This window comes from Mercenaria mercenaria, chromosome 18 (assembly GCF_021730395.1).
Source record: "Mercenaria mercenaria strain notata chromosome 18, MADL_Memer_1, whole genome shotgun sequence".
NCBI classification, from domain to species: domain Eukaryota; kingdom Metazoa; phylum Mollusca; class Bivalvia; order Venerida; family Veneridae; genus Mercenaria; species Mercenaria mercenaria.
The window spans coordinates 40,007,903-40,035,286 of NC_069378.1; the positions used below are offsets into that span (position 1 = coordinate 40,007,903).

Genomic DNA, 27,384 nt, shown 5'->3' on the forward strand with positions numbered 1-27,384 from the left:
TCGTGTACCAAAACAACAAAATCACCGGTGGGTGTATATTTTATTTTCATTATCATTAATCAGTTACAAAAGAGGACTGAGCATTTCAAAATTGAAAGTAAATTAGATGAATGATTGTTTAACGATATCATTTCTTTTTCATTCATGAGCGATCAGTTTCTTAAATGTGAAACTATTCGTCCTCAAAAGGTTTCGTACTGCCGCGATACTCGGGTATTTCGATACAGTCTAAAGCGCCAGTCTCACTAAACGTTTTTTTAGCTAATGACAACAAATTCTCTGACAGAATAGGAAACACTTTAACTATTTGTGTTAAGATATAACCATTTATTTAGGTAAATTTTTCAATGAAAGTGTCTAGGTGTGCGGATTCTTAAGATAAGATTTATTTTGAGTCGGCAAGACATTTACAAGTAACATAAGCTCTGATCTAGAACCTGATTCAGTGATTATAGAGGTACGGATCTGAACCTCTAGCATTTGAGTATAGAGGTATGGATGAGCCTGTTAGGGGTTGTCTAGGGGTACAGACTTCCTTTTTCCAGATGTGTGTATTTCAACGTAATTATATAAATATAATTTCGTTGAAATAGTTTTCACTCTGTTTAATTCCATTAATGTTTCAGCCTTATGTAATTCTCTATATCATGGCGTTCTTTCAATACACTATATTATATTGTTTTTGTCCTGTCCGTCCGTCCGTCACACTTCATTTCTGATTAATAACTGGAGAACCATTTGACCTAGGACCAGTAAACTGCTTAGGGTGGCAGGGTTATGAAGTAGATAACCCCTGTTGTTTATGGGGTCACTCCATCAAAGGTCAAGGTCACAGGGGCCTGAACATGGAAACCCATTTCCGATCAATAACTTCAGAACCACTTGACCCAGAATGATGAAACTTCTGTTTTACTTCATAGGGTGATTGGACATGCAGAGTAGATGACCCCTATTGATTTTGGTGTCACTGTGTTAAAGGTAAAGGGCACAGGGGCCTGAACATGGAAAATCATTTCCGATCAGTAACTAATGAGAACCACTTGACGCAGAATTTTGAAATTTCATTTAGTACATCCAAAATGAAAAGTAGGATGATTAGACATGCAGAGTAGATAACTGTTTAAAAGGTCAAGGTCACAGGGGCCTGAACATGGAAAACCATTTCCAGTCAGTAACTTTAGAACCATTTGACCTAAAACCTTCAAACTTCATAGGGTGATGGGACTTACAGAGTAGATGACCCCTATAATTTTTGTGGTTACTAGAATAACTAGATCAAAGGTCAAGGTCACAGGGGCCTGAACATGGAAAACTGTTTCTGATCAATAACTTCAGAACCACTTGACCAAGAATGTTGAAACTTCATAGGATGATCAAACATGTAAAGTAGATGACCCCTATTGCTTTTTGGATCACTTGATCAAAAGTCACAGGGACCAGAACATGGAAAACGGTTTCCAATCAATAACTTGAGAACAATTTGAGCCAGAACCTTCAAACTTCATAGGATCATAGGACTTAAAGTGTAGATGACCCTTATTGTTTTTTTGGGTCATCTGAGCAAAGGCTAAGGTCGCAGGGGCCTGAACATGGAAAACTCTTTCCAATCAGTAGCTTGAGAACCACTTGACCCGAATGTTGAAACTTAATATTAACGTGGAATATTTGGTTAAAGTTTTTGATAAAGTTAAATATCTCTGTTACTATTAAAGTTATTGACTTGAAACTTAAAATAGGTACCTACTGTCTAAGTCTACACCAGGAGAAACAATCCCCATAACTCTGATTTTGACAGAGTTATGCCCCTTTTTAACTTAGAATTTTCGGTTAAAGTTTTTGATAAAGTCAAATATCTCTGTTACTATCAAAGCTATTGACTTGAAACTGGAAATGGTTATCTACTATCAAAGTCTACACCAGGAGAAACAATCCCCATAACTCTAATTTGAATTTGGTGGAGTTATGCCCCTTTTTGACTTAGATTTTTTTTTGTTAAAAATTCTGATAAAGTCAGTGTTACTATCAAAGCTATTGACTTGAAACTTTAAATAGTTATTAACTAATAACTGTATCAAAGTGTACTCTTGGAGCAACAATCCCCATAACTTTGATTTGAATGTTGTCCAGAGTTATGCGCCTTTTTAACTTAGAATGTTTGTTTAAAGTTTTGTAAAGTTCACTGGCGAAGCTCTAATTTTGAGTCAGGCGCTGAGAAAAGTCGAGCGCGCTGTCTTACGGACAGCTCTTGTTATATAGGCCATAAGAATGAAACGTTAATTGAATTAAACAGTGTGAAAACTATAGAGTATTTGAAAGTTTGATACTCCTTAGGGTAAAAAAACAGTGTTATGGAGTTATTATTGCTCTTTAAAAGGTTTCCAGCATTGTTGTTGTTTTTGTTGTTGTATAGTAGCTGTGCTAAAACAAATATTGACAAACATAAATTTCAAATGTGATGGCGTGTTCATGGTATTAATGAAATTTAACACTACTGTGTAGCCGGAGTATGTCACATTATAAGAATCTTGTATGCCTGTCTGAATAGTACAAGGTTGGGAAAACCTTTGTCAGACACAGGCATTCTGGCATAACTTGAAAAAACTACTTTTCTTGTCTACAGGGCAACGACTACTGTCAATACTTTTCTTCTAGAACCAGAAGTAATATTTCTTTGCCATTTTAAAATCATACAATTTGCATGTAGTCATGCTAGATGTCAGTTTTTATTACCAGAAATAATACAGTGTGGCCTCAAGATGCAAGTGTATTGTCATAATTTGACTGTCTGTGCTGACTTTACCCATTCAGAATGAAAAGGTGTTTTCTCTGGAAAATAGCTAGAAAGAATATTGATTAAATGACTTATTTAGTGGATAGCAATAAATCATGGAACAGTCAAAGAAATGTTGATGGTGAATTCTATAAATGATCTTCCCAGATACTTGGTTATTGTAGTCATGGAATCTGTCTGGGATATTATACATTGTAATTGGCTATTGTTTCAGTCAGACTGAGTAATATGATATTTGATAATTTTTTGTTGCAACCTTTAATTACCAGTATTATACAACCGTGTATTTAACATATATCTCTATTATAAAATGACCCCTTACATAAATAGATGGTTCATAGTTTGGGTTATATATAACTGGTCTATAGATATTCAACCCAAGTTTGTTTAACTTTAAGTCTAGTCAAAACTTGAAAAGAATTTTTTTTTTTTAATAAAGACAAATACTCTAACATAGATTCAGATGCAAGACCATAATATCCTAACTGAAGCCCTGAATCACAAATCAATGTCAGAAGCAGATAGAGGTTAAATATAGATTCAAGATTTTGTTACGAAACTGAACAAGGAATGTTGTCTCGCTTGATTTTCCCTTTTGATATAGCTACATTATTTAATATGATGAAGAAATATAAAATCAATAGTATGGGAATACTATAAGTGTAAAAAAGCACCTTGGTCCTCTTACTTGAAGAGTTTGTGAAATATTTATCTAATGGTGGTCTGTTTAGTGTGTAAGAAGCTTCTCTCTGTGACATTACAGATTCTGTGATAGATAAAGACTAGGCAACTTACGGGGCAGAAATTAAGTTGTTTTTTTTTTGAGAGAGAGGTGAATAAAAGGGGAGATAATTTTCCAATATTTCTTGTTATCCCCACATGCATTGCTTGTGACAATCAATTGGCTATGTGAAATGTCTAAGAATTTCTGTGACTTTCAATAAATCAATACAAACAACTGTAAAAAGCTCCGGGGATCATTTTCACAAGCGAAATATTTCTGGTGTTATAGCATAGGATCGTTGTTAGTGTTTTGTATATGCATCAATATCACCATCGCAGACGAGGCAAATAACTGCATTTTTGGTTTGTTCTGTTTTTGGAGAAAATGTTCTAGTAGACTGTGTTAATATTATTCTTCCTGACGATAATTAACAGAAATGTTCTAGGTTTTTTTACAGCCATAGATTAAATCTTTTGGTGACTTTGACTATACATGTATTTTATAAAATAGGATAGTACCATAAATTAAACAGAATAAAATTGACATATTGGTAAGTATTATAAATTGTTTGCTAGCTAGCGAGTTCAAAATTTCAAGGGCTTGATATGTTTGCATATATATTGTTTGACTTAGTGATATTGGATTGATTACGTGTTTGTTTGGAGTTGTTAAAACAAGGAAGTTTATTCAGACACACTTTCCTGGTAATGCTTGTAATCATATACAGGTATTAAATTTGGATTTCATAAAGTCAGGGAGAATTTCATTTTTTATAAGTAAGTTCTAGAACTTTATATATTTCATGCTCAGAAAGTTACATTTATCAATGTATGCTTTGACCTTTAGTCTGCTAAATTTCTAAAATTGACTGGTCCATCATTCAATCTAAGCAATACCATTTATTATTCAAAGAGGTGTGACTGAATAGAGAACAGTGCAGACCATGATGCTGATCTTGGTCTGCACTGGTCGCAAAGGCAGAATCAGTTGCTGGCAGCAGGTTAAAGGTTAATGATGCCTTGAGATTTTTCTTTATTGATTTCGTTAGCGATTCAGACATCATAATTGACTGTGCATGGATATTTCGTTTATGCCCTACCATATAAATGAGGGGGGAGGGCGTCAGGGCGGGCATAATTATATTGTTACCGCTGTCTATGTGTTTGCCTTTGAGTGCACAAAATCTTGTTTGGTTGAATATTTTAAAAAAAAATTATTTTGCATTGTTTGATTTTGATATAACTTGGCACAAATAACCAGCATGATATGACAGTGTGTCACATGCAAATCCTGGCTGCTGTCTCAAAAATCAACATCCCACTTTGAGGTTAAAAGATTTAGGTGTTTGCGTGTAAACAAAATCTTACTCAAACAATAGCTTTGTTGTGCATTGTGGGATTTCAAAATAACTTGTCACATATATCCATGATAATACTATGTAAGATGACATATTGCATGCAGCATTCAGACCCCTAGCTCAAAGTTCAAGGTCACACTTGGAGGTTAATGTCAATTTGTCTGTAACATTTTTATGCAAGTATTTACCATAACAAGAGAATGTGTCTTGTTCAAAGCCCATATCCCTACCGTAAAAGTCAAAGTTGAACTTATGCCACCCTTTGAAGAAGGTGGGATATATTGTTTTGCAGATGTAGGTCGATCAGTCTGTCTGTGTGTAGACCAATCCGTTTCAGGATGATAACTCAAGAAGGCTTGGACCTAGGATCATGAAGGTTGATAGGGAGGTTTGTGATGACCAGCAGATGACCTCTATTGATTTTGAGGTCAGTAGGTCTAAAGGTCAGGTTACAGTGATCCGGAACAGTTAAACAGTTTCCGGATGATAACTGGAAAAAAGTTGGGCCTAGGAACATGAAAGTTGATAATGAGGTTGGTCATGTCAAGCAGATGACCCCTATTGATATAATATAATTATTGATTTGAGGTCTGTATTTCAAATGTCTAGTGCACAGTGACAAAATAATTTCTGTTTGAATGCATCATGAGGGAGCATTTTGTGTTTACGAGGTCCCAATTAAGAGCCATACCCCTACCTCAAAGGTCAAGGTCACTCTTGGAAGTGAAAGAAATTACATCATTTTTCATGTGCAGTCTAAATTTTGTATGAATGGATGTATATTCAAATAATTAGGCACATACATTGAACTTTACTAGACAATATGAGGTGTGCAAGACCTACTAGTTGACCCCAAACTTAAAGGTCAAGATCATCTCTTAGAAGTCAAATATGTATATAACTTTTGTATGAATGCATGAATATTAATATAACTTGGCACAAGCATTCACCATTACTAGGTGATATGTTGAGTGTAAGACCTAGAACCCTATCTCTAAGGTCAGATGCAAGACTTATACCCGAAAATCAAAGATCAAGATCACACTTAAAGGTCAAAAGATTTTATTTCATTTTGCTCAACTTGCCTGTATTTTATATGCATAGAAAGATATACAGATTTTTAAGTATTCAGATGTGAAATGAATATGCACAGTTGTATTCCAGTCCATAACATCAGTATGCATGTTCCATTGTCAAAGTGCCATTACTCGAAGGACTCGCACTTATTGTGTCCAAATAAAACATAACGGGGGAATCCGTGTTCTATAGACACATTCTAGTTTGAATGTTTGATTTCCAGGGAGACACATGTTCAGTTTATAATATTGAGTAATGATTCTTTGGCATGGGAATGTCTCCAAACCAGCAACCATTATTCAATTTTTTCCAGAAATTCTTGAATAACACAATAATTTTTTTTCATTTTTAGGTCTACAATAATCAAAGTCATTAATCAGTAGTTCTGTCCTTTTAAAATAGGCTTATTTTAGATGTATTTTGGGGGCATAAGCTAAAGGTGGATGGGGTGAGCAAATTTGTTGGCCTCCACCCTCTCAGGGTTGTGGGTATCTGAATGCCCTTGCTCCCTTACTCCATATACCTACATGTTACTGTGTAATTTTGACATATTGATGTTTGCACATAGTCTGATAGAGGATTGATAAAACTAAGTTGTTAAATGGAACAGGGAAGTTAATTTAGACAAGTCATACTTTCTTGGAATTGTTGTACAATTTTCAGTAATTATACACAGGTATAATTTGTCATGTTAGGATTTAAGGATCTTAAGTTATAATCTGTAAGTAAATTTGATTTTTTTCCATGGTAAAAAAAATTTCATTCATGGGGAAGTGCAGCATACATGGAATGTATTCTTGTCTAAATGAAAGTTTTAATTTTTCTACAAACTACAAACAGTTAAAAAATTCCATGCGTTTTAATGCATTGTTAGTTGAAAAAATGTATTTTTGATCCTGATAAAGAATTTCACTTTTATGCTAAAAATGACCCAAAATGCCAGCCCTAAAACCAAGAAAAGTTCTTTGAAAAGAGTAATCTACCATTATTTGATAAAAAACAAAGATACCATACTAAAATACAAAAGAGCATTAGAATTTTTACTAATAATAATTTTGACAATATTCTTCTAGTTTAAATATTGTTTGTACCAATGTAATTATTTATGATAACCCTGAAGTCCTATTAACATCTTTGATAACCCTCACTGTTAGAAAATGAAAATGACAGGATAGAATACACTGTTGTACTTGAAGTATCGTATAAATGGATATCATTAACTAAATGGTAAATCAGCTAGTTTTGATTTTTGCAAAGAGACTAGGGAAGCACTTTTTTCAGAATCTGGATTTATTTATAAGGTGAAATAACAAATAGAAGCAACTATAATTGCATTGCCTGACAAACAAAACAGAAAACTACATGCAATATTTTATCATGAACTGAGTCACAAAAATGGCTTGATCTTATAAAGTATATAGTCATTTTTTCATTCTTTCATATTTCAGAGTGAAGACAATGATTGGGTGATTCTAACTGAATTTGATATAGAAAGTGAATTAAATACAGCAGAAAAAGTAAGTGTATATAGTTTATTTATATGATTACTAGTAGATAACATTGTGACCATTTCACATGCCATTTCTTGTATTTTTAGCTCATTTGAGCACAAATTGCTCAAAGAGGGCTATTTTGATCACACTTTGTCTGTCATTCATGGTCAGCAATTTGACTGTTATCACTCTAGAGGTCACAATTTTGATGCAGTCTTAATAAAACTTGGCCAGAATGTTACCCTCAATAAAATCTTGGAAGAGTTCGCTACCTGGTTATACAACATTGTCAGACTGTTTGTCTATGAAGTCCAGGTTAGGCTTAAAACTTGTTTTCATGAGATCAAAAACTAGGTCACTAGGTCAGGTTATAGAATATAACTTTGTCATATTGTTTGTCACCAGAAAATTTAGGTCAAGTTTTAAACTGGATATCTACATTAAAAATTAGGTCACTGTTCTGGGGCTAGGGAACTATATGGCTGTAGATAACTTCAAAAATCTTCTACTCTGAAGATGCTGGCCTATTCATAGAAACTTTACAGCAATGTTCCTTTGGTGATTATCTCAAGTTATTATGATTTATCTTTAAAACAAAACTGCCTGGAGCTGGGCTAGTTTCTTCTGTATGGCCCCATGTAGTTCTGGGACGATCTGTGTATGAAAAGAATTGGAATCACTGCCTTACCCTTGCATGATCATAAGAGGCGACTAATAGGGTCTTAACACTTGGTTTTGCAGTAACTCTGTGATTCCAGCAGGTATGCAAATTTTGATTCCATACCTCATGTTTTTATTTCGATGTAAATGAGATGTGGAACCAAAATTTGTAGTCCTGTTTGGCGCCATATAACCTTTACTGTGTTGGTGCACCGTAAAACCTAAATCAGTTCTTCTGTATGACTATAATTATGGGAAGTTGCGAAAATCTTCTCAGAAACCACGGGCCCAATTTGAAATAATTTCTCAGAAATGTTTCTTGGGTGAACCTCTACCAGAATTGTTCAGTTCAGTTGTTAAACTCAGGTGAGCATTCTAGGGTGATCATGGCCCTCCTGTTAATTAATTTTTACACCAGGTTTGACATGCAAACCAATATACAATGTATCAGTAAAATAAAATCTTTAATATACATGTATTTGTTTGTAAATATATGCTCCTTAAATTCATAGCCCTGATATTTATTTGTTTGTATATATGAGATATGCTGATATTTGTCTCCTTTGCCAATTTCACAGAAAATGATAAAGGCAAAGGCTTCAAAATGTCCGACAGACGAACTGTCATTGACGAATTGTGTGGTTGTTAATCCAGCAGATTTTCCAGAGTCAGTTCAGTAAGTAATTTACTCGGTCATTTTCTGTGTAATTTACTCCTATATATATCACACAGATATAAGGTCAGGAACGCCATGTTAGCTGCTTGCTAAATTTAGTCAATAAAATGTGTTTTCATGTTAGGAATAAAGCTTTGGTAGAAGCTTGAGCTGGTCTCGTGTATTACTGGATTGGAAACAATTGTTTTAATGTATCATCATTGATCACCTTCGGTTAAACATGCAGAATGCAAATTTCATGAGCCTGACCTGTTAGAAATCAAAGCAGAATAGATATATTCTAACTTTCACTGGTATTTTATCAATGTGCATAGTATATGTTATGCTGTGTATCTAAATGAATAAAAAAAAAATAGGCCTTCAAGAGCCATTTAAGCCCACTCATATTGTACTTTTATTTCAGACATATGGAAATATACACCTCCCCACACACAAAATTCCTGTTCTCAACAGCTCAGCATCCAAGCATGACAAAGGGATCTCTTGGTTTTAATCTAATGCAGGTAATAGTTTCTTCACTTATTAGTTGCTATCTACAGGGTTCACTAAGGACTTCCATCAAAGACAACTTCTCTAAAGAAGCTAATATTCTGATCAGATGCCTTGCCAAACTTTCCTCCAATATTGAAGATCCACAAGTAATTTGTGGATATTATTCTGTGTATTCCTATCAATATGCCAATATTAGGTTAAGCACTATCAATTATGTACAGATTACTGGTGCTATAAAGACTTTATGTCTCTGGAGGAGTACAGAATTAAAATGAAATCAATTTTTAGTGTGCATTTCCTGAGAAATTCTGAAAGAAAGCTATTTACAGATGAAAAACACAGCTATTTACAGAATGATTTTCTGTTTGTTCATCAATTTGATTAGTTTATACTGAGAGAGAAAAGTCGACAGTTAAACTGAATTGCTCATTTTTGTCAGTATTTCAGAATTATAGGTTAAACATTGCCTTATACATCATAAATTTGACATTTTTAACTAAGAAATCTTTGCTACTGTGAAAAGAAGAAAGCCCAAATCCCTAAAACATATGTATGAAACAAAAATTTAATGCAAAATGAAAAAAAATTAAATTGTTTGCTATACCCGATATCATACATTTTTTTAAAAAAATGATAAAATGAAAAATTTGGCCATGGGAAATTTGAAGTCCAGCATTTATGGTCTGATTGGCAGTGTTGTTATAAATAATTCAGCAGACTTTTCACTTTGCAAGAGGATTACTCTGTGTAACAACATATAGTAATTAGGGTAATGGATTGGCATATCCCAGTTTGGTTAAGTTTTTGTATGTATGCTCGTAGTTCAGTACCAACTTGTGAAAATGGATCGAAACTTCACAGGCTCACTGTGATGATCTGACATGCATTACTCTGTTTTGCATTTTTGAAATGTTATGCCCCTTTTTTGACTTAAGGTTTTTTTAGCTCGACTTTTCAAGGAATGGGTTGGTACAGCTATTGCACTCGGTGTTTGTTGGTGTCATTGTCTACATCAGTAACCTTATTTTTGTCTACATCAGTAACCTTATTTGATAAAGGTTTTGTATGTAAGCTAGTATCTCAGTAACCACTTGTGGGAATAGATTAAATTCACTATAATGATATGACATGCAGTATGTAGGTTCTATAGCTCTTGTTTGATTTTTCAAAATGTTATGCTTTGTTAGCAGTTTTTTTGTCTCATTGAGCATCACAACATTGTCCCCGGACAGTTGTTGTTAGTTATATTTTATTTGTTTTTCATGTATTGGCTCCTCTTTCTGTTGTGAATCATAGTGGTTAGTCGCATACAAAAAATTCTAGAACAATGCATTTTTAGCTCAACTTTGCGAGGAAAAAGTAGAGCTTATAATTACACTCGCCCGGCGTCACCGTTGGTTTAATTTTTGATAAAGTCAGATATCTGTTACTATCAAAGCTATTGACTTGAAACTTAAAATAGTTTTTTTACTATCAAAGTCTACACCAGGAGAAACAATCCCCATAACTCTGATTTGAATTTAACAGAGTTATGCCCCTTTTTAACTTAGAATTTTTTGGTTAAAGTTTTATAAAGTTTTTACTGGCAAAGCTCTAATTCAGAGTCAAGCACTGAGAAAAGTCGAGTGTGCTTTCTTATGGACAGCTCTTGTTATATGAATAGTTGCGGCATCACCTGTATCTCTAGCTCTAATCTTAATTGAATTATGTCTCCTTTAAATAGTTTTAGTGAAGTATTGTCATCACTGTTTTCAGAGGAAATGGGCAGTTATATCCCTGCATCAGGAGATTTCAGTGAAACCATTCCAGTTCAGCACAAGAACACAAACAATTGGTACAATAGTCCTACAAGTAGATTTTCTACAGAAGAAAAAGTAAGTGTTATCACAGTTCTTATCCCAGCTTTCACAATTTTTAGCTAAATTGTTTGTGTTTGAATTTAACAAAATGTCAGCTTTTAGTTACATAGGTTTGTTGAAGGGTTGAATTCATAGCAAAATGTAAAAAATACAGTCACAGTTTTAAATACTTGTCTCTACCTTATTCCCACCCCCACACTCCAAGGGGAAAAAGGATAAAGAAAATTATCTGTCTAGGAAATGGACTGCAATATGATGGCATTTTGGAAGCAGGGCTGTGTCTTCTAGTGGTAAAGTGTTATTTGCCGTGTTTTGTATATACCATTATTGTTTAAGAAATAATAAGTATCAAAATTAGGTTTATCGTAGAATAACCCGAGTTTGGAGTTCTTATACGTATGAATATATATATTTCTACGCATAAGAACGACAAACGAGGGTTATTCTATGATAAACCTAATTTTGATACTTATTATTTCATTTCTAACACGACTTACTTCAAATCACGTTAGACGAGAATCAGAGGAGTATTTTCATCAAATGGAATTACAACTGCGTGCTACGCCACAGCATTTAGCCATAACACGGTGTGTGCGCAGCGTAGTTCAAAGTCGGTTTATTGCAGAATAACCCGAGATAGATTTTGCTCTACAAGTTTGTAGGTTATTAGCTGGTCATGTTAGAATTTATAATAATTGTATTGCATTACAATGAATACTGTGGAAATAAAACTGAAATTGAAAGTCTCATACAGAACTGGTCCAGTATTTCTCAAGGTTTTTCATTGGTTGATTTATTTAGCTGGTTTTCATTGGTTGATTTATTTAGCAGGTTTTTGTACTCCCCGACAACAAAGTTGTAAGGGGGGGTATACTGGTTTCAGGTTGTCTGTCTGTCTGTCAGTCTGTCTGTCCGTAGACGCAATCTTGTGCGCACCATCTCTCCTTATCCCCTTGACAGAATTTAATGAAACTTCACACAAGTGATCAGTACCAACAGTAGTTGTGCATGGGGCTTGTTAGGTTCTTTTAGAAAAAAAATTTGCAGAGTTATGGGACTTTGTTTTTTTGTTACTGTACTATATACATAGACACAATCTTGTGCGCACCATCTCTCCTCATCCCCTTGACACAATTTAATGAAACTGTCAAGGGGATGAGGAGAGATGGTGCGCACAAGATTGTGTCTATGTATATAGTATAGTAACAAAAAAACAAAGTTCCATAACTCTGCAAATTTTTTTTCTAAAAGAACCTATCATGCCCCATGCACAACAACAGTAGCTGTGCATGGGGCATGTTAGGTTCTTTCAGCGACAATAATTGCAGAGTTATGGGACTTTGTTTCTTGTTAACATACTATGTACATACAGTCTGCATATGCAATCTTGTGCGTGCCTAATCTACCAAACCCTTACACACAATTTAATGAAACTTCACACAAGTGATCAGTACCAACCCTAGTTGTGCATGATGCGTGTTACATTCTTTTAGATAAATATTCTGCATAGTTATGGGACTTTGTTTTTTGTTACTATACTGTATACATACAGTCTATATACATACAGTCCACAAATTATGCAATCTTGTGTGTGTCAAATTGCAATGTACTGTGTCAGTGCATGCGGGGGGTACATTCATCACCTTTAGTGATAGCTCTAGTTAAATACAAACAGCAAGGTTGATTGGTCTTTAGTTTCTGGTATACACAATGAACTGTGAAGTTTTTCAAAAGTAAGAACTAACAATCACAAATGCCTGTTTAAAGCTTTCTGGCTTATACATAATATCATTCTCTCATCAAACATGAACAGTCAAATTGATTGCTAAGAAATGTAGTATATTTCTAATGTTTGCCTTTAACTTCTAGTGCAACACCAGAGCCTTTTGACACAGACAAAATGGCGATGGAATTTTCTATGCAGTTTGCAAATCAGGCATTCACAGAGGAACAGGTACTGGCTTTCCAGTTTGCAGAGAAGAGGATGCTGACAGTTTTTGTTAAAAGTATAGAAGGTATTAGCAGCTTGACTTTATAGATTTTGCACAAAATAATGATTATTATATATCTAAAGTTGGTATGTTTAATAAGAGGTTGTGCTTAACTTTTATCACTAGACATGCTTATACCTAAGAGAGGAAATATTTGTTACCATTCCTGACTTTGAGCTTAAAATATGGAATAAGTGTATAATGAAATGCTTCGTTGTATACATTCTGTAAAGCATTAAATAATTCAAAGCAACACAGTTATTAGATTTATACAGAAAACTATACTGAAAAAAACGCTTTGAATACATATTATGGTGTCTTCATTCATTTTGGTCATAGATTTTTTTTATTGATGTAAGATTTTAAGATTGTTGACATAAAACTGGTGTTAATTCAAGACATAGTTTTCTTTCAGTTTCAAAGGTGAACAGTATTAAATATTGTTGTTTCAGTTTTGGATCTGTCAGACATGAAGAAAGCTACAGGCAAGCAAAAAAGAGTAAGTAGTGCATATAGATTTAGTCGATCATTTGATTTCCAGTCAATAACTAGAGAATATTTTAGCCCAAAGAGCTCAAATTCATAGGCTGATTTCTTTTCGCGGCCAGTAGGTCAAAAGCCAAAGTCACAATCACTTGTAACTGTTGAGTGCACGTTCAAGCAAAGTATTTTTACAGTCTGAACCAATATGACAGTGACAAAGCAAAAACTTTATTAAGAGTAATAAAGTTTCAGCCTGAATATCAGACTTAAAGTTATGAAGAATATGAGACCTGACTCTAAACAAAGGAGAAAGTTGGATCCTCATTTGGCTGGAGTGTCTCGGCCTCAACATGTCTTAACATGATATTGATACGAGCAAAACAGCTTTGTTTCAGATGTGCTATCTTCTTTTTGAATTAAAAAAGTTTTGCTCTTTTAACATGTTATTCTATATTTATGCATTTAAAATGTTTTTCTTTTCATTAATTTTCAGTCCCACATTGGACTGCTTACTGGAAACTCAACAATAGTATTTGAGAAGTTTGAAAACTCCACTATTAATCTGACTGGGCGGTCTAAAGGGTAAGTGTCAAATTATTTTTACAGAACCTACTGTCCGACTGGATTGGTGTTGCCTATTGTCTGACTGTGTTGGATTGAGGTACACTGGAATCCCGCTATTAAGTCCACCAGTGGTTCTTAATTCTCTTAGTAACAGGGTGGTCTTCTGGAACGATCAAGGCAAGTGATCATATTACATGTACATGTATATCATAGTGTTCAATTTACTCTTTCTTAGGTTTAAATGTATACATTGTGAACATATGGCAGAAAACCTAGTTTGGTCAAACAAATAATAAAACAAACTCATAAGATAGATCCATTTCATCAATTTCATCTTTTATTTAATGACTTAATTGTCGACTTATTTAAGTTAACCAGGTCAAAGACAAATTATAAAAGGAGAAAAGCAACATATCTTTTTGCCATCATGTTAGCATCTCAGCAACAATCAAAATCAATCAAAACATTTTGACAGGTTGTTTTCAAAACAAAATTGTTGTATTACATCGGCTGTAAAGAAGTCTGTGTACACATGTATGTCGTAAATGCATGTCACTGTCAAGGGCACTCGGCCGGAAACCTGATTATCAGGGGCACTCAACGGAATGCTCTGAAGAAAACTTGTCAGTGGTTATATTGATGGAGGCAAATTCAGCATGTAAACTGGAATCAGACTGGTAATAGTGGTCGTATAGTGGATTAGCTGGTTTGGTCTGGACAAGCAACCATTGAATTTCAGAACAAATTATTTCTTTCTTTGAAAAATCGGTCTTATTAGTGGGGTACATGATCTTAATTTTTGGGTGGTTGTAAGTAGGGATTCTACAGTCTGACTGAATTGGTTGGAGGTTACTTACTGTCAGGCTGTGTTAGACTGAGGTGACCTTCTGTTGGGCTGACTTGAACTTTAAAGATATTTTACATTTATATTACAAACAGCAGTTTCAACCCAGACTGAGACTTTTAGACAATTTACCTTTGTTACAGACAACAAGCCTACCAGTCTATTATCAACCCAGACTGGGACTTCAACAAGATGGGTATAGGTGGTCTGGACAATGAATTCTCAGCTATATTTAGAAGAGCTTTTGCTTCAAGAGTATTTCCTCCTGATGTTGTTGAACAACTAGGTTTGTACACAATATTTCTTTTCCCCTGTGTCATTAATAAAAAGAGAAAATGGTCTTTGAGATTGATTAAAGATTTGCCTGATATGCAAGAAAACATTACTTACATTGGCTTAGATTTAAAGTAATTAACTTTTTAATGAATTTTAGCAGGATGACAAGTGTTTTTCAAGACTGGTATGAATTAAAGAACTTACTATGTGGAGACCAGTCTGTACCATTTTGTCCTATTGTACTAGGATGCAGTGAAGTTCTTCAAAGAATAAGTTTTCAGATAAAATCATGGTATAATTGGAACTGTAATTCCCTGTCTAAATTTCTTATTATTATAATGATACTAAGTACCAGCCTTCAGATTCTCTAAGTAAGTAGATCATGTGTTATTTGCGATTATTCTTGAGTGTCCTATATGTTATATGTTCAGGTATGAAGCATGTGAAAGGTATTCTGTTGTTTGGACCACCTGGAACTGGTAAAACCTTGATGGCAAGGTGAGTCTATGAAGATGTTATGTTGTAATGTGTAATGAAATGTTTGTAACAATGTTTCTGCTTCTATAAAGGTTGCATGTAACAGTTTCAGGGTTTACATTTACATGATAGTAAGTGTAACAATGTCCAGTTTTCGTACATGGAAAAATAGCAATGTGAAATAATATGAAGTATAGTGGGAGTACATTTTATAATTAACATATAAATATTGAAATAAATGAAGTCTTTAGCTGAGAATATGTTTCTGTTTCAATGGACCTTTTAAAAGTGTTATTGTATTTTCTATGCTTCTTTTCTTTTGAATAAGATGCAGAAACATTTAAGCAATAAAAGTGCTGAAGATCTAAAAAATCAGATGAAAGTTTTAGGTACAAGTTAACATGGTGATAAATCATGGTAAAATATCTGAAATCTATTTTGTTTTCAATAAATCAGGAAATTATTTTATATATGTTCTAGACAAATAGGCAAGATGTTGAATGCAAGAGAACCTAAGATAGTAAATGGTCCACAGATTCTGGACAAGTACGTAGGAGAGTCGGAGGCAAACATCAGAAAACTGTTTGCTGATGCCGAGGAGGAGGAGAAAAGGGTATGTATACTTTATGGATTTCAACTAAAAATAGATATGCATTTTATTTGACATGTTTTCTACACTTTTGTCATTTTTCTTACTGGAATACATCTTTGGTCTTAAAATTTGTGTGGTATACTAGTAATATGATGATAAGATCACTCCCACTATTAATAAAACCACCTTTTGGAAAACTGCAGGTCTCAATAGAGGGGTTCTACTGTATTAACAACAAAATGCTACATTGTCAGTTTAATTGAAAAGTCACAAGGGTAATATCAGAGCCTTGAATACATTTTACCTTTGAAATAAGCCAGATTTACACAAAAATATCTTAAATATTTCTGGTCTGCTTCATGCTGAATCTTCACTTTTACAGCTCCAAATATTTCCAGTGATTTGGGAATTAAGTTCAAGTTTATATATTCATTTTGTATGATTGAATTGATTTGAAGAAAGGCAAGTATTCCCATGTGGTGAGATTGTCTGGAACTCTTCAAGTAACAATTATATTATCACATAGATGTGTATTTCTACACACTACACTTGTCAAGTCAAATTGTAACAAGAATGAAATTTGTTGGGGATAATTTCTTAGAGAAAACCCAAAATCAATACTGTAGTTGAGATAAATGTGTGAATTGTAATTTCAAGGGAATTCTTTCATTTCTGTACGTAGAAAATCTCAGCTGAACTGTTTGTAGAGTGAGTGTGATTAGCAAGTGGTAGACATAAAAAATATTTGTAGATGTAATAGCACACATTCAGAACACATCAATCCCTTTAAAATTACAACATGTTCTAAGGCATAAAGCAAAGTGTAATTTTTTCCTGATACTTTGAAAAAAATACACTCCTGTTGTTAATGTTCATTCAGTCCCTTGTACCTTTAATGTTACAGTTGAATAGTTGCAACACTACAGTGATTTTACCAAGGTGTGCCTGTATGCACTCAGTTTTAATTGTTTCAGCTATAACATTATAATGATAAATTTGCTTTGGAAATGTTTAAACAGTGGAGTTAATCTACTGTCATCAATGCATAAAATATTTTTATTCATTGCAGTTTCATGCAAATTAGGCATGTCTCTAAAAATAGATTTACTCAAATAAATCATATCCTTATATCACACCTTTTTCGATGTTCAGACTGCTTAACTACCTGGGACATTGTTAACATTGCTACAGCAGGACAAATAGCACCTTGTTATTTTACGACATGTAAGATCAAGTGACCATTGCATTGCATTTTACACTGTTTTTACTGTCTACTGACCATATTAGACTGAGTCACCCTATATAAAGGTTTATTATAAAGGGAATTCCAACTGTTGAACCAGAAAGTTACTGTTCCAAACAGGGTCACACTGTATACAGGTTAGACTGTATTTAACTTAGATGTTGCTTGAATTTCAGTTTGCTGAGCCAAATATAGGAGAACATTGACTGGCAGAAATCACTCCAGTAGTAATTATGAGTGCGCAAGCTCACTAATTAAATCAGGGGCTTGTCTCGGGATTCTGACAGACATCTAAAAGATGAGAATGACTATGATATTGCAGATACGTTTTTGTTTTATGTATATGTTTTTGTATTACAGTGTGGGTCTCTCAGTGGTTTACACATTGTCATCTTTGATGAGATTGATGCTATATGTAAGGCCAGAGGATCTGTGGTAAGTAGAGTACATATGTCTGCTACCATGCTTGTTATCTGTAAAAAATTCACACACCGTAACCGGAGAAATTTAAGTTCATATATGTATGTTTCGAGGTTATAGCTACTCAGTACTTCAGCCATTACAAAAAAATCAATTAAAGCATGAAAACTGCAGTCAGGGGTATGTCCAACGTCTTCTTGATTGAAGGTAAATTTTCACTTTTTCAAGACTGTGATCAGATTGTACTTACAGTATACCATGTATATTGATATTCCATTGTTTGTCAGCTACTGGCAGATCTGGTTAAAACTCCATGTTGAGTGTAAAAACTATTCTTATAAAGTGTCAAGTATGAAATAATACAATTCTTATTTGTTTAAAATTAAAAAAAAAAAGAAAAAAGAAAGGGGGAAAAGTGGGCATGAAATCCGACAATATTGTGTATGTTATACTGTGTATTTTCAGACAGGCAATACAGGTGTTCATGACACTGTAGTGAATCAGTTACTGGCTAAAATAGATGGTGTGGAACAACTCAACAATATTCTTGTCATTGGTAAGAGGGTTTTCAAATCAATTTATACTGATTGAGTTTTAATGTGTTACAAGGAAATATAAGCTATATATTTACCTTTATTCATAAATTAACAGGTACTGCAATAAATTGATATAATATACATGTAAAATCCATGCATTCTTGTAGATATATTACCATATACTTCACTGTTAGTATATAGAAATATGTCCAAAAATGTTTAAATTTACACAAGTAACTAAATGTTTGAATTTTTATGCCCCCGGCATCTACTGATGCGGGAGGCATATAGTGATCATCCTGTCCGTCCGTCCGTCCGTACGAGGTTAACCAAATGGGACCGTTTCGTTTAGCATCAATGCCCCTTACTAGAATGACTTGATACTAATGCAGATGTAACCTGTGACCATTCATCATCTTCAGACATCACCTGACCTCAGTTTGACCTCGACCTCATTTTGGACTTAGGTTGCTTTATATGGGCCATCTCTTGGTTAACCAAATGGGACCGTTTCGTCTAGTAATAATACCGCTTACAAGAATGAATTGATACTAATACAGATGTAACCTGTGACCATTCCTCATCTTCAAACATCACCTGACCTCAGCTTGACCTTGACCTTGACCTCATTTTGGACTTAGGTTGCTTTATATGGGCCATCTCTTGGTTAACCAAATGGGACCGTTTCGTCTAGCATCAGTACCGCTTACAAGAATGAATTGATACTAATACAGATGTAACCTGTGACCATTCCTCATCTTCAAACATCACCTGACCTCCGTTTGACCTTGACCTCGTTTTGGACTTAGGTTGCTTTGTATCGACAAGGATGCCACCGGGGGCATCAAGCGTTTATTGAACGCAGCTCCTTGTTAGTATTGTAATCGCATTTTGTTTGCGGTGTTCTCTGTAAAAATTTGAATCAGACTTGAGTTCTTCTTGAAAATATGATTTACTAAAGACAGAGTGTCTTCTGTACAACTGTTTATTTTGTTTTATGTGTCGTCTGTTTATTCAAATAAATTTTTATAAGTATTGATCTTAATACAGTGTAACTTCCGAAAACCGGACCTTCTGAAAACCGGAAACCTTTGAAAACCACACGAAACTCAAGGTCCCGATTTTTTCTGTTCTTATTTCTATATATTTTTGACTTCTGAAAACCGGAACTTCCGAATTCTGAAAACCGGACGATTTTTGAAGGACCGTTTATATTTCTACACTAAAATTGACTTCCGAAAACCGAACAGCAAAATTTTTGCTGGGTTAAAAGTGTCATCTGGTAATCCAAAAACGCTGTCAACATGTTCTTTTGTTTATCTATCAGCGGCCCGTGTTTATTTTGACATGCTAGATAATCACAATGATCATAAGATGCAAACGTAAGGAAGTAATTAGCGATAACTTTCATTTGTATTCAATTTATGAAAACGTGATAAATTAAATATCTTGTGTGAAAAACTTTTTTAATGTTTGAACGAAAGAAAGATAGGTGTTTTAGTTCATTTAGTTACATCGATTAAACTATGCATTGTCAACATTAACGAAATGTTGACGAACTCCGAACTCCAAAGATGGTAAAATGTAAGTGGAAAATATTTGCGTAAATGCTATTATTTAAGATATGTTGTTTCTTTTTATATTTGTTATTTATGTATTTATTATCCTTAATGTTTATAATTAATTAATTAATTACTTTTAATAAAATTGTAAAATTAAAAAGCATAATAATCACCTACATCCTACGTGTAAGATAACAACTCTTGTGCACCAAATCCACTTTGCCTACAAACTTTCAAACTTCTGAATTCAGGAAACTTCCAAAAACCGAACTTTTAGGCTGGTCCGGAGGCCGTTCGGTTTTCGGAAGTTACACTGTACTGATTTTATGTTGTAGGTATGACAAACAGGAAGGATATGATAGATGAAGCTTTACTCAGACCTGGTAGATTGGAGGTACAGATGGAAATAGGTCAGTATTACCTACAATTCACTGTACAAACACTTGCTATAGGTGGTAAATTCATAACTGTGTTGATGTCAAGAGAGAATTCCAACTGTTTTGAAGTTCTGCAATGATCTAGTTTCTACAGTATCAGGAGCAGAGACTGGTAACAATTTATAACAGATGAAAAAAAAAAAAATGTTACGAGCTTGTTACAGTAGATAAAGAAAATTATTATTTATTTATCAAGAAATGCAGTGTGATAACCTGCATTGAATACTAGTACAGTTGTTGTCACATGTGTCTATTGTTAAGCAGCCGAGACTTGGCCTAGAATTGAACTAAAGATGATGATATATATTGCCAGGTTTGCCTGATGAAGCAGGCCGTTTACAGATCTTGAAAATCCATACCAATTTAATGAAAGAGAATGACAAGCTTGCAGATGATGTTGATTTGAAAGAGTTATCTATGTTGACAAAGAATTTCAGCGGGGCTGAGATAGAAGGTCTTGTAAGATGTTCTCAGGCAACCGCCATGAACAGGCTGATCAAGGTAGGTAAAGTTGAAACATTGATTTCAAACGGTTTTATAGAGAAATTCAAACAACTTGTATTAACTAATTTGGATGGCTGCTTTCTGCATTTCCAATCAGTACTCGCCCCTTAAATTTCAATTTCACAAGGATTCCCAACAGTAATGGATCAAGTTGTGCATTTTACTCCTACACAGCTGCAACTATTTTTGAAACAGTTGAAAATTTTAATTTATATGTTTTGTCTCCATGATAGGGAGGGCTTTGGACCATGAATCTGGGGCTGATCTGCTATTGGAGTAAATATTTTTTTTTGTTTGAGTAGGAATACAAGACTTTCGGTAAGTTCCACCAAATTTACTGGCTACTAAAATATTTTGTTTGAGCAGTTGACCTACATGTATGTAATTGTTTCCTGATTGTGTTTTCAGGCAGCCAGTAAGGTAGAAGTTGACCCTGAAGCTGGCACAAAACTGAAAATCACAAGGCAGGACTTTTTACATTCCTTAGAAAATGATGTCAAACCTGTAAGTTTTATCTTCCTGTTATTCTTTTGTAATAACATGAAATAGTGTAAAGAGTGTATTCATATTTATCTATTCTTGCAATAAAAATGTTGTAATTAAGAAAAAATGAAAACCTTGGAAGTTTAGTCTATGTCATTTCTAGATTTTAATTGTATATTTTAGCTCACCTGAACCCAAAGGTTCAGACAGAGCTGTTAATATAGGTGGATATTCCTCCATCTATCGTGCATAGTCCACAGTTTTACTGTTTACATTATACAGGTCTCAACTTGGGCACAATCTTGTAGAAACCATATCAAAATGTTTGTCTTGATAAAATCTTTTATAAGTTCGATACTTGGTCACCTAGGGTCTATTAAAAACAAACTCTGATATGAAATAGAATTACAATGGATGACTTTTGATTGACATCACCGTGAAGATTTGTTCAACTAAGTTATCTTTACGTTGTATTTAAATTTGGTCTTAGTGACATTGTCACAAAGAGCAATGTTACTCAAGTGAGTGACTGGGGTCATCATGGCTCTTGGAAAGATTTCAAAATTCAAAAATGAGGTTAATGGAATTTCTCTTTAATTTTTTTAACTTCTTTTATAAGGCATTTGGCAGCAGTAAAGAAGAGTTTGAGAAGTTTATTGCCAATGGTATAATGAACTGGGGTAGTCCCGTACAGCGTGTGCTAGAAGACGGTGATTTATTGATCTCTCAGACCAAACTTAGTGACAGAACACCCATGGTTACTGTTTGCTTAGAAGGTAAGCCAACTGTGTTTGTTTTCTTGATGGAATGTATGGAAATTCTCAGAAATTTATTTTGGGCCAATTTCTAGACCTTATCTGGAGTTATACCTTTGACTCATGGTCATATCGTAGACATAAATATTTCACAAAAGAATTCCAGAATGTAAATATACTTTACATGTTTTATACACAAGATGATGTAATATCAGTAAACCTGTGCCATATAGCACTTCAAATGTTGTTGCTTTCTTGTAAAATTATATTTTTACTGACACAGTTTAGTCTTTTGCCATGATTTAAAGTTGTAACATTGTGAGGTAACTATTCATAATTATTGGTAGGTTAACTAATCAATGTAATAAATATAAAATATAATTGAAAAATTTGAAAAATGGTATTAAAACAAAACAAAAAATGCCAAAAAAGAGCATAGGTTAAATATTTGAAGTGTCCAAAAAATGTGATTTTTCATTTCATTAATTTCTTGTATTTATGTGTAGGTCCAGCTGGTTCTGGTAAAACTGCCCTTGCAGCACAAATTGCCAAGAATTCTGACTTCCCTTTTGTGAAAGTATGCTCTCCGGAAAATATGATAGGATTCCACGAGGCGGCTAAATGCCAGCAAATTAAGAAGATGTTTGATGATGCCTACAAGTCACCTCTGAGCTGTGTAATTGTTGATGATATAGAGAGATTGTTAGGTGAGTTCCTGTGATTTTATGATTCATTAATTTGAGCATTATATGAACTTAGCTTTCCTGAGGGTTGCAGTACATTGATTAATATATAATTGCTTTTGATGTGGAAGTACACTTAGCTCAAAGTTCACAGTTCTATGGATCACGGTGTTGAGTTTGATTCTAGAGCGAGGCATAAGTTTTCTGTAATGATTTGATAAAGGACATCAAGTGTGAAATCTTCTTGACTTATGTGGAAAAGTTGTCCTCCACTTTTGACTTATAGTGGAAAAGTTGTCCTCCACTTCTGACTTTGGTGGAAAAGTTGTCAGTTACTGAAGGAGAACAGGTTTGTACTGGTATAGAATTCAGGAACACTGTTTAGGCTAGCTGCCCAATGTTTCATACCTTAAGTACTGTTGAAAAACAGTGCTTAACACAAAACAAGCAAAGCAGAATTACTGTAAGTGTATTAATATTAGCAGAGTACTAATTTTTGTGCTATTAGTGGGATCAGGCATGCGCTAATTCATGTCTTGTGCTAATATTAGACTGAAATGAAAGGCTTTCCAATTTAACGCGTTAAAAATACCGTAATTACAATGCAACAGAATACAGAGAAATACATATTTATTGTGAAAATATAACTGCATTCCTAACTAATAGTCTGCAGAAAGTTTTGAATAGAATAATTAAACCTGTTTGAACATTAGTGCAAAAGCCATCTAATTTTGTAAATTAATTTGCACTTTTTTATCTTCAACATTGTTCGTAAACGTATATAACACCTTCGGAGTAGATCGCCAGTTTGTCTAGTAGCGCTAATTCTGAGTGTCAACATAACATTTTACGGCTTTGAAAACCAAGTGTGAATTGAACAAAATTTAACAACATTCACAACATGTAACAAATTTCAGTATACGATTAACAAATTCAGATAATTAAATGATCTGACATGTGGATCATTTATAACGCATTTATACTTTAATACGAGATTTTTCCACAGTAAGAGAAGAAAGAAAAAGAAAACAGATCAACATGCATAATTTATATATTGCTTTTTATTTTAAAAGCAGACTTAATACACATGCAATCTTTACCAAATAATTTTTTTTATAGAAAAAACGTGTATAATTCCGGGCAGAACTGTTTGATAGAACTGTCACGTTCAGGCCATTCAGTATTTCATCGGAAATTGGTGTTTCAGATACAGCCAATAGGCTATTTTAGCGCTGCAGATATTGCGCTAATACAAGTATGCACTAATAAGTCAAAACTACTCAGTTTAAGGCATTTGCGCTAAAATTTAGCGACGCTTATATAAGTACACTTACAGTATGCCCTTCTCACTTTCATTTCTAGACAATAGAAGTGTAATGGATAGAACAATATATTGTCTTATTATACATAGAAAACAAGAAAACTGTTATAAATATTATTTTTTCTTCAGATTATGTACCAATTGGACCAAGATTTTCCAACTTAGTACTTCAAGCTCTACTGGTGTTGTTGAAAAAAGTTCCACCACATGTAAGTTAATGGGCTTATATACTGACATAGTGTTGGTGATCAGTTTTGACCAATAGTTGTGTAAAGAATGTTTCAGTTACTGTATAAATGTTTCAGTGGATCAGTTTGTCAAAGAGTCTCAGTGATTTTCACTCTCTGAAAGTACTCCCAGAATTAAAATAGGCACAATTTAATAAAAGAACAGTACATGGAATACATGACATTAATATTTACACACTTAGAAAGTAATCTGGCAAAGTTATTATGAGTTCCAGTAATTGACAGTAACGTTAATTGTAGTATGCAGTATTTGATACATATTGAGTGTAGGGCTTGGTTACAGAAAAAAGAGTTCCCTCTGTGTCATTTATTTTGTGGGCATTTGCTGTACTTTACAAGTTCTGGTCTTAAATTACAGGGCCATAAGTTATTCGTTATTGCAACAACTTGTAGAAAGGATGTATTACAAGAGATGGAATTGTTAAATGTATTTAACAATGTTGTCCATGTTTCTAATATATCAAATGGGGAACAACTCATGGCAGTCATAGAAAATCTAGATGTTTTCACATCTGAAGAAACTGCTATGTTAGCTAAGAAAACTGCAGGAAAAAGGTATGTTGTTATACATGTATAGATTTTGATAATAAAATTAATGATGAATGTCCCCATGCAAAAATCGGCAAGGTATTTCGTTGTAATATCTCCTTACATACAGTAATAAATTGCATTAAAATAGCTAGATTTTTTACCTGATATACCGGAAATCTGGTGACATAAATCTTGGATGACACAAACATCTGCTTAACTTTATTGTCTTTCATTATTCTGTAATATATATAAAAAAAATTTTTTTGATGGTTCTAGCCAATGAGGGAGACATGAATTCTTGGACTTCAGATTTTTAGAACTTTCGGGAATTGTTTTTGTTCATTTGGATTTAATTGTGTGGACTGGCACATCATACAAAATTAACAAAAATTATCCCCTTTGAATATCAAGTGATATATGGCTATACACTATATGGCTGCTTAAAATATGACTTTTTTATGAGCTTCTGTTGTTGATACATAATTTACTTGTATATCCGTTTGGTTTTATAGTTAGTAAAACAAATTTATAATCTTTTGATATTAGATCTTTTTGCGCTGAAGTTACTAACTACATTTTCTAGGTGAAACAAGAGGTCAAGTTGATATAGATTGTAAATTGAATAAATCAGATGCAGAGCTGTTAAAATGTAATGACTTGTTATCTTGCAGTTTATGGATTGGAATCAAGAAGTTGTTAGTCCTGATTGAGATGGTACGGCAGATAGAAGGCCGTGAGAAAATTCACAAACTTGTATGTTTACTTGAAGAAGAGGCTTCCTTAGAAATGTGATAGAACTGGAAGGTTTATATCGCGTTTGTGATTCTGGAGTGTCATGTTTATGCAGAACCAAGAGTGTGTTTTAATTATGTGTTACTAATGCAGAACCTCTTTTCATACTGGCTGTTAACCTGTGAAATGAGGCAGGTTCTAAAAAGGAGGTGAATTAATATTAAAATTCTTCATTGGTACATGTTTGAATTGAACTGATAAATATAGAATATTTCTATTTAATGACCATTTTGAAAATTATGATGATTTTAGATACCAAGGAGAGGCCCTGGTAAAGATTTAGGGATGAAAGAATACAATTTGATTCTATTTATAGATTTATGATTTGCTTAGGTAATGTTTATTTGGTTGTTGGTGCATGATAATTTGGTTCTGGTAGATGGTCAGTTTGGTACCATATCTGAATGAGAAATGCTTAAAAGTTGACAGTATTGAATTACACCTGTAATTGACTGAGTAAGGAGTACTTCATCTAAGATTTATTTGATTATAGATGAAAAAGTAATGAAAGCTGTCTGAAATTAAAGTGACTGTATCACAATTATTATACAAGTTAAAGTTGCTTTTCCAGAACCTATGCATGTATATACTGCCATTGATTTATATATGAATTTAAATTTCTCAAAAGCACCAACCGTCCTTCAGGTTTGACCACAGAGTGAGGCTGTGTTTTTGACAGAAGTTTTTCGACTTAATTTCAATGATTTATGCAGGCAAATTGTTGGAAAACTAGAAACTACTGGTAAATTCTAGAACTGCTGGATGCTGAACTGATTGCTATATATATACCTGAAATACTGTTGTAAATTTGTGTTGAAATTGATCACATGAAAGAAACAAAAATGGCAAAATTACAGTTAAGATGTGATATGTTCAAAATATTGATGCTGTCAAAGGTAAATCTGATATTGATGTGAAGTTTTATATCTGGTGTGCTAAGAAAATTCCAATATTTAAGAATATATGAATGGAAGAATGATATACATGTATATGAAGAATTATGTATATGTCAGATTATTGGAATATAATTTATCTGATTCTGATTGTGCAATAAAGTGTATGTAGACTTGACTAAAGTTGTATTTTATGTGGTTACATGGTTGAATTCTGGAGAAATTATCAGACGGAACAAAAAACCAACAAATACAAGTAAATGAAATTTGCTGATCTTGTGACTTAGCAAGTGACAACTGACACAGATTTCCCCTTAATCAGGAATAAACAAGGTACATTGTACATAAATTAAACAAGCTACATAATACATAATCCGACATTTTACTGGTTATTAACACTTGAATCATTATGAGGATGGCATTACTTTCTCTGAGAATGCTACAGGAAATAGTTCATACAAGAGTTTTAAACACAAAATGGAGAGAGACAATTTGTCTGTTTTGGATCATGATAAAAATTAAAGTTAACTGATATAAAGATATACAATGAATGGTAGACTTCGGAAGAATGCTATTTGAAGTTTGGTAAACATTGGATAATCTGATAATATCTAGTTTTA

General features: G+C 33.6%; 1 protein-coding gene across 4 annotated transcripts; it reads left to right on the top strand.

Annotated features, from left to right (window-relative positions):
- On the top strand, positions 1–26,947 carry LOC123537947 (vesicle-fusing ATPase-like). Of its 4 annotated transcripts, none has more exons than XM_053530467.1 (21): positions 1–27; positions 7,398–7,466; positions 8,681–8,778; positions 9,182–9,281; positions 11,026–11,144; positions 12,999–13,144; positions 13,573–13,619; positions 14,097–14,185; positions 15,155–15,297; positions 15,719–15,785; positions 16,245–16,377; positions 17,960–18,034; positions 18,485–18,575; positions 20,453–20,527; positions 20,868–21,055; positions 21,467–21,562; positions 22,161–22,317; positions 22,803–23,003; positions 24,430–24,509; positions 24,907–25,103; positions 25,751–26,947. In XM_053530467.1, the coding sequence occupies exons 3-21, from the start codon at positions 8,684–8,686 to the stop codon at positions 25,869–25,871; spliced, it is 2,220 nt and encodes a 739-aa protein (XP_053386442.1). In that variant the 5' UTR covers positions 1–27; positions 7,398–7,466; positions 8,681–8,683; the 3' UTR covers positions 25,872–26,947. The 4 variants fall into 4 exon arrangements, with proteins under 4 accessions (XP_053386442.1, XP_045177830.2, XP_045177828.2 ...); XM_045321895.2 differs by lacking the exon at positions 1–27 and adding an exon at positions 3,993–4,065; XM_045321893.2 differs by lacking the exon at positions 1–27 and adding an exon at positions 4,205–4,291.
- The last annotated feature ends 437 nt before the right edge of the window (positions 26,948–27,384 follow it).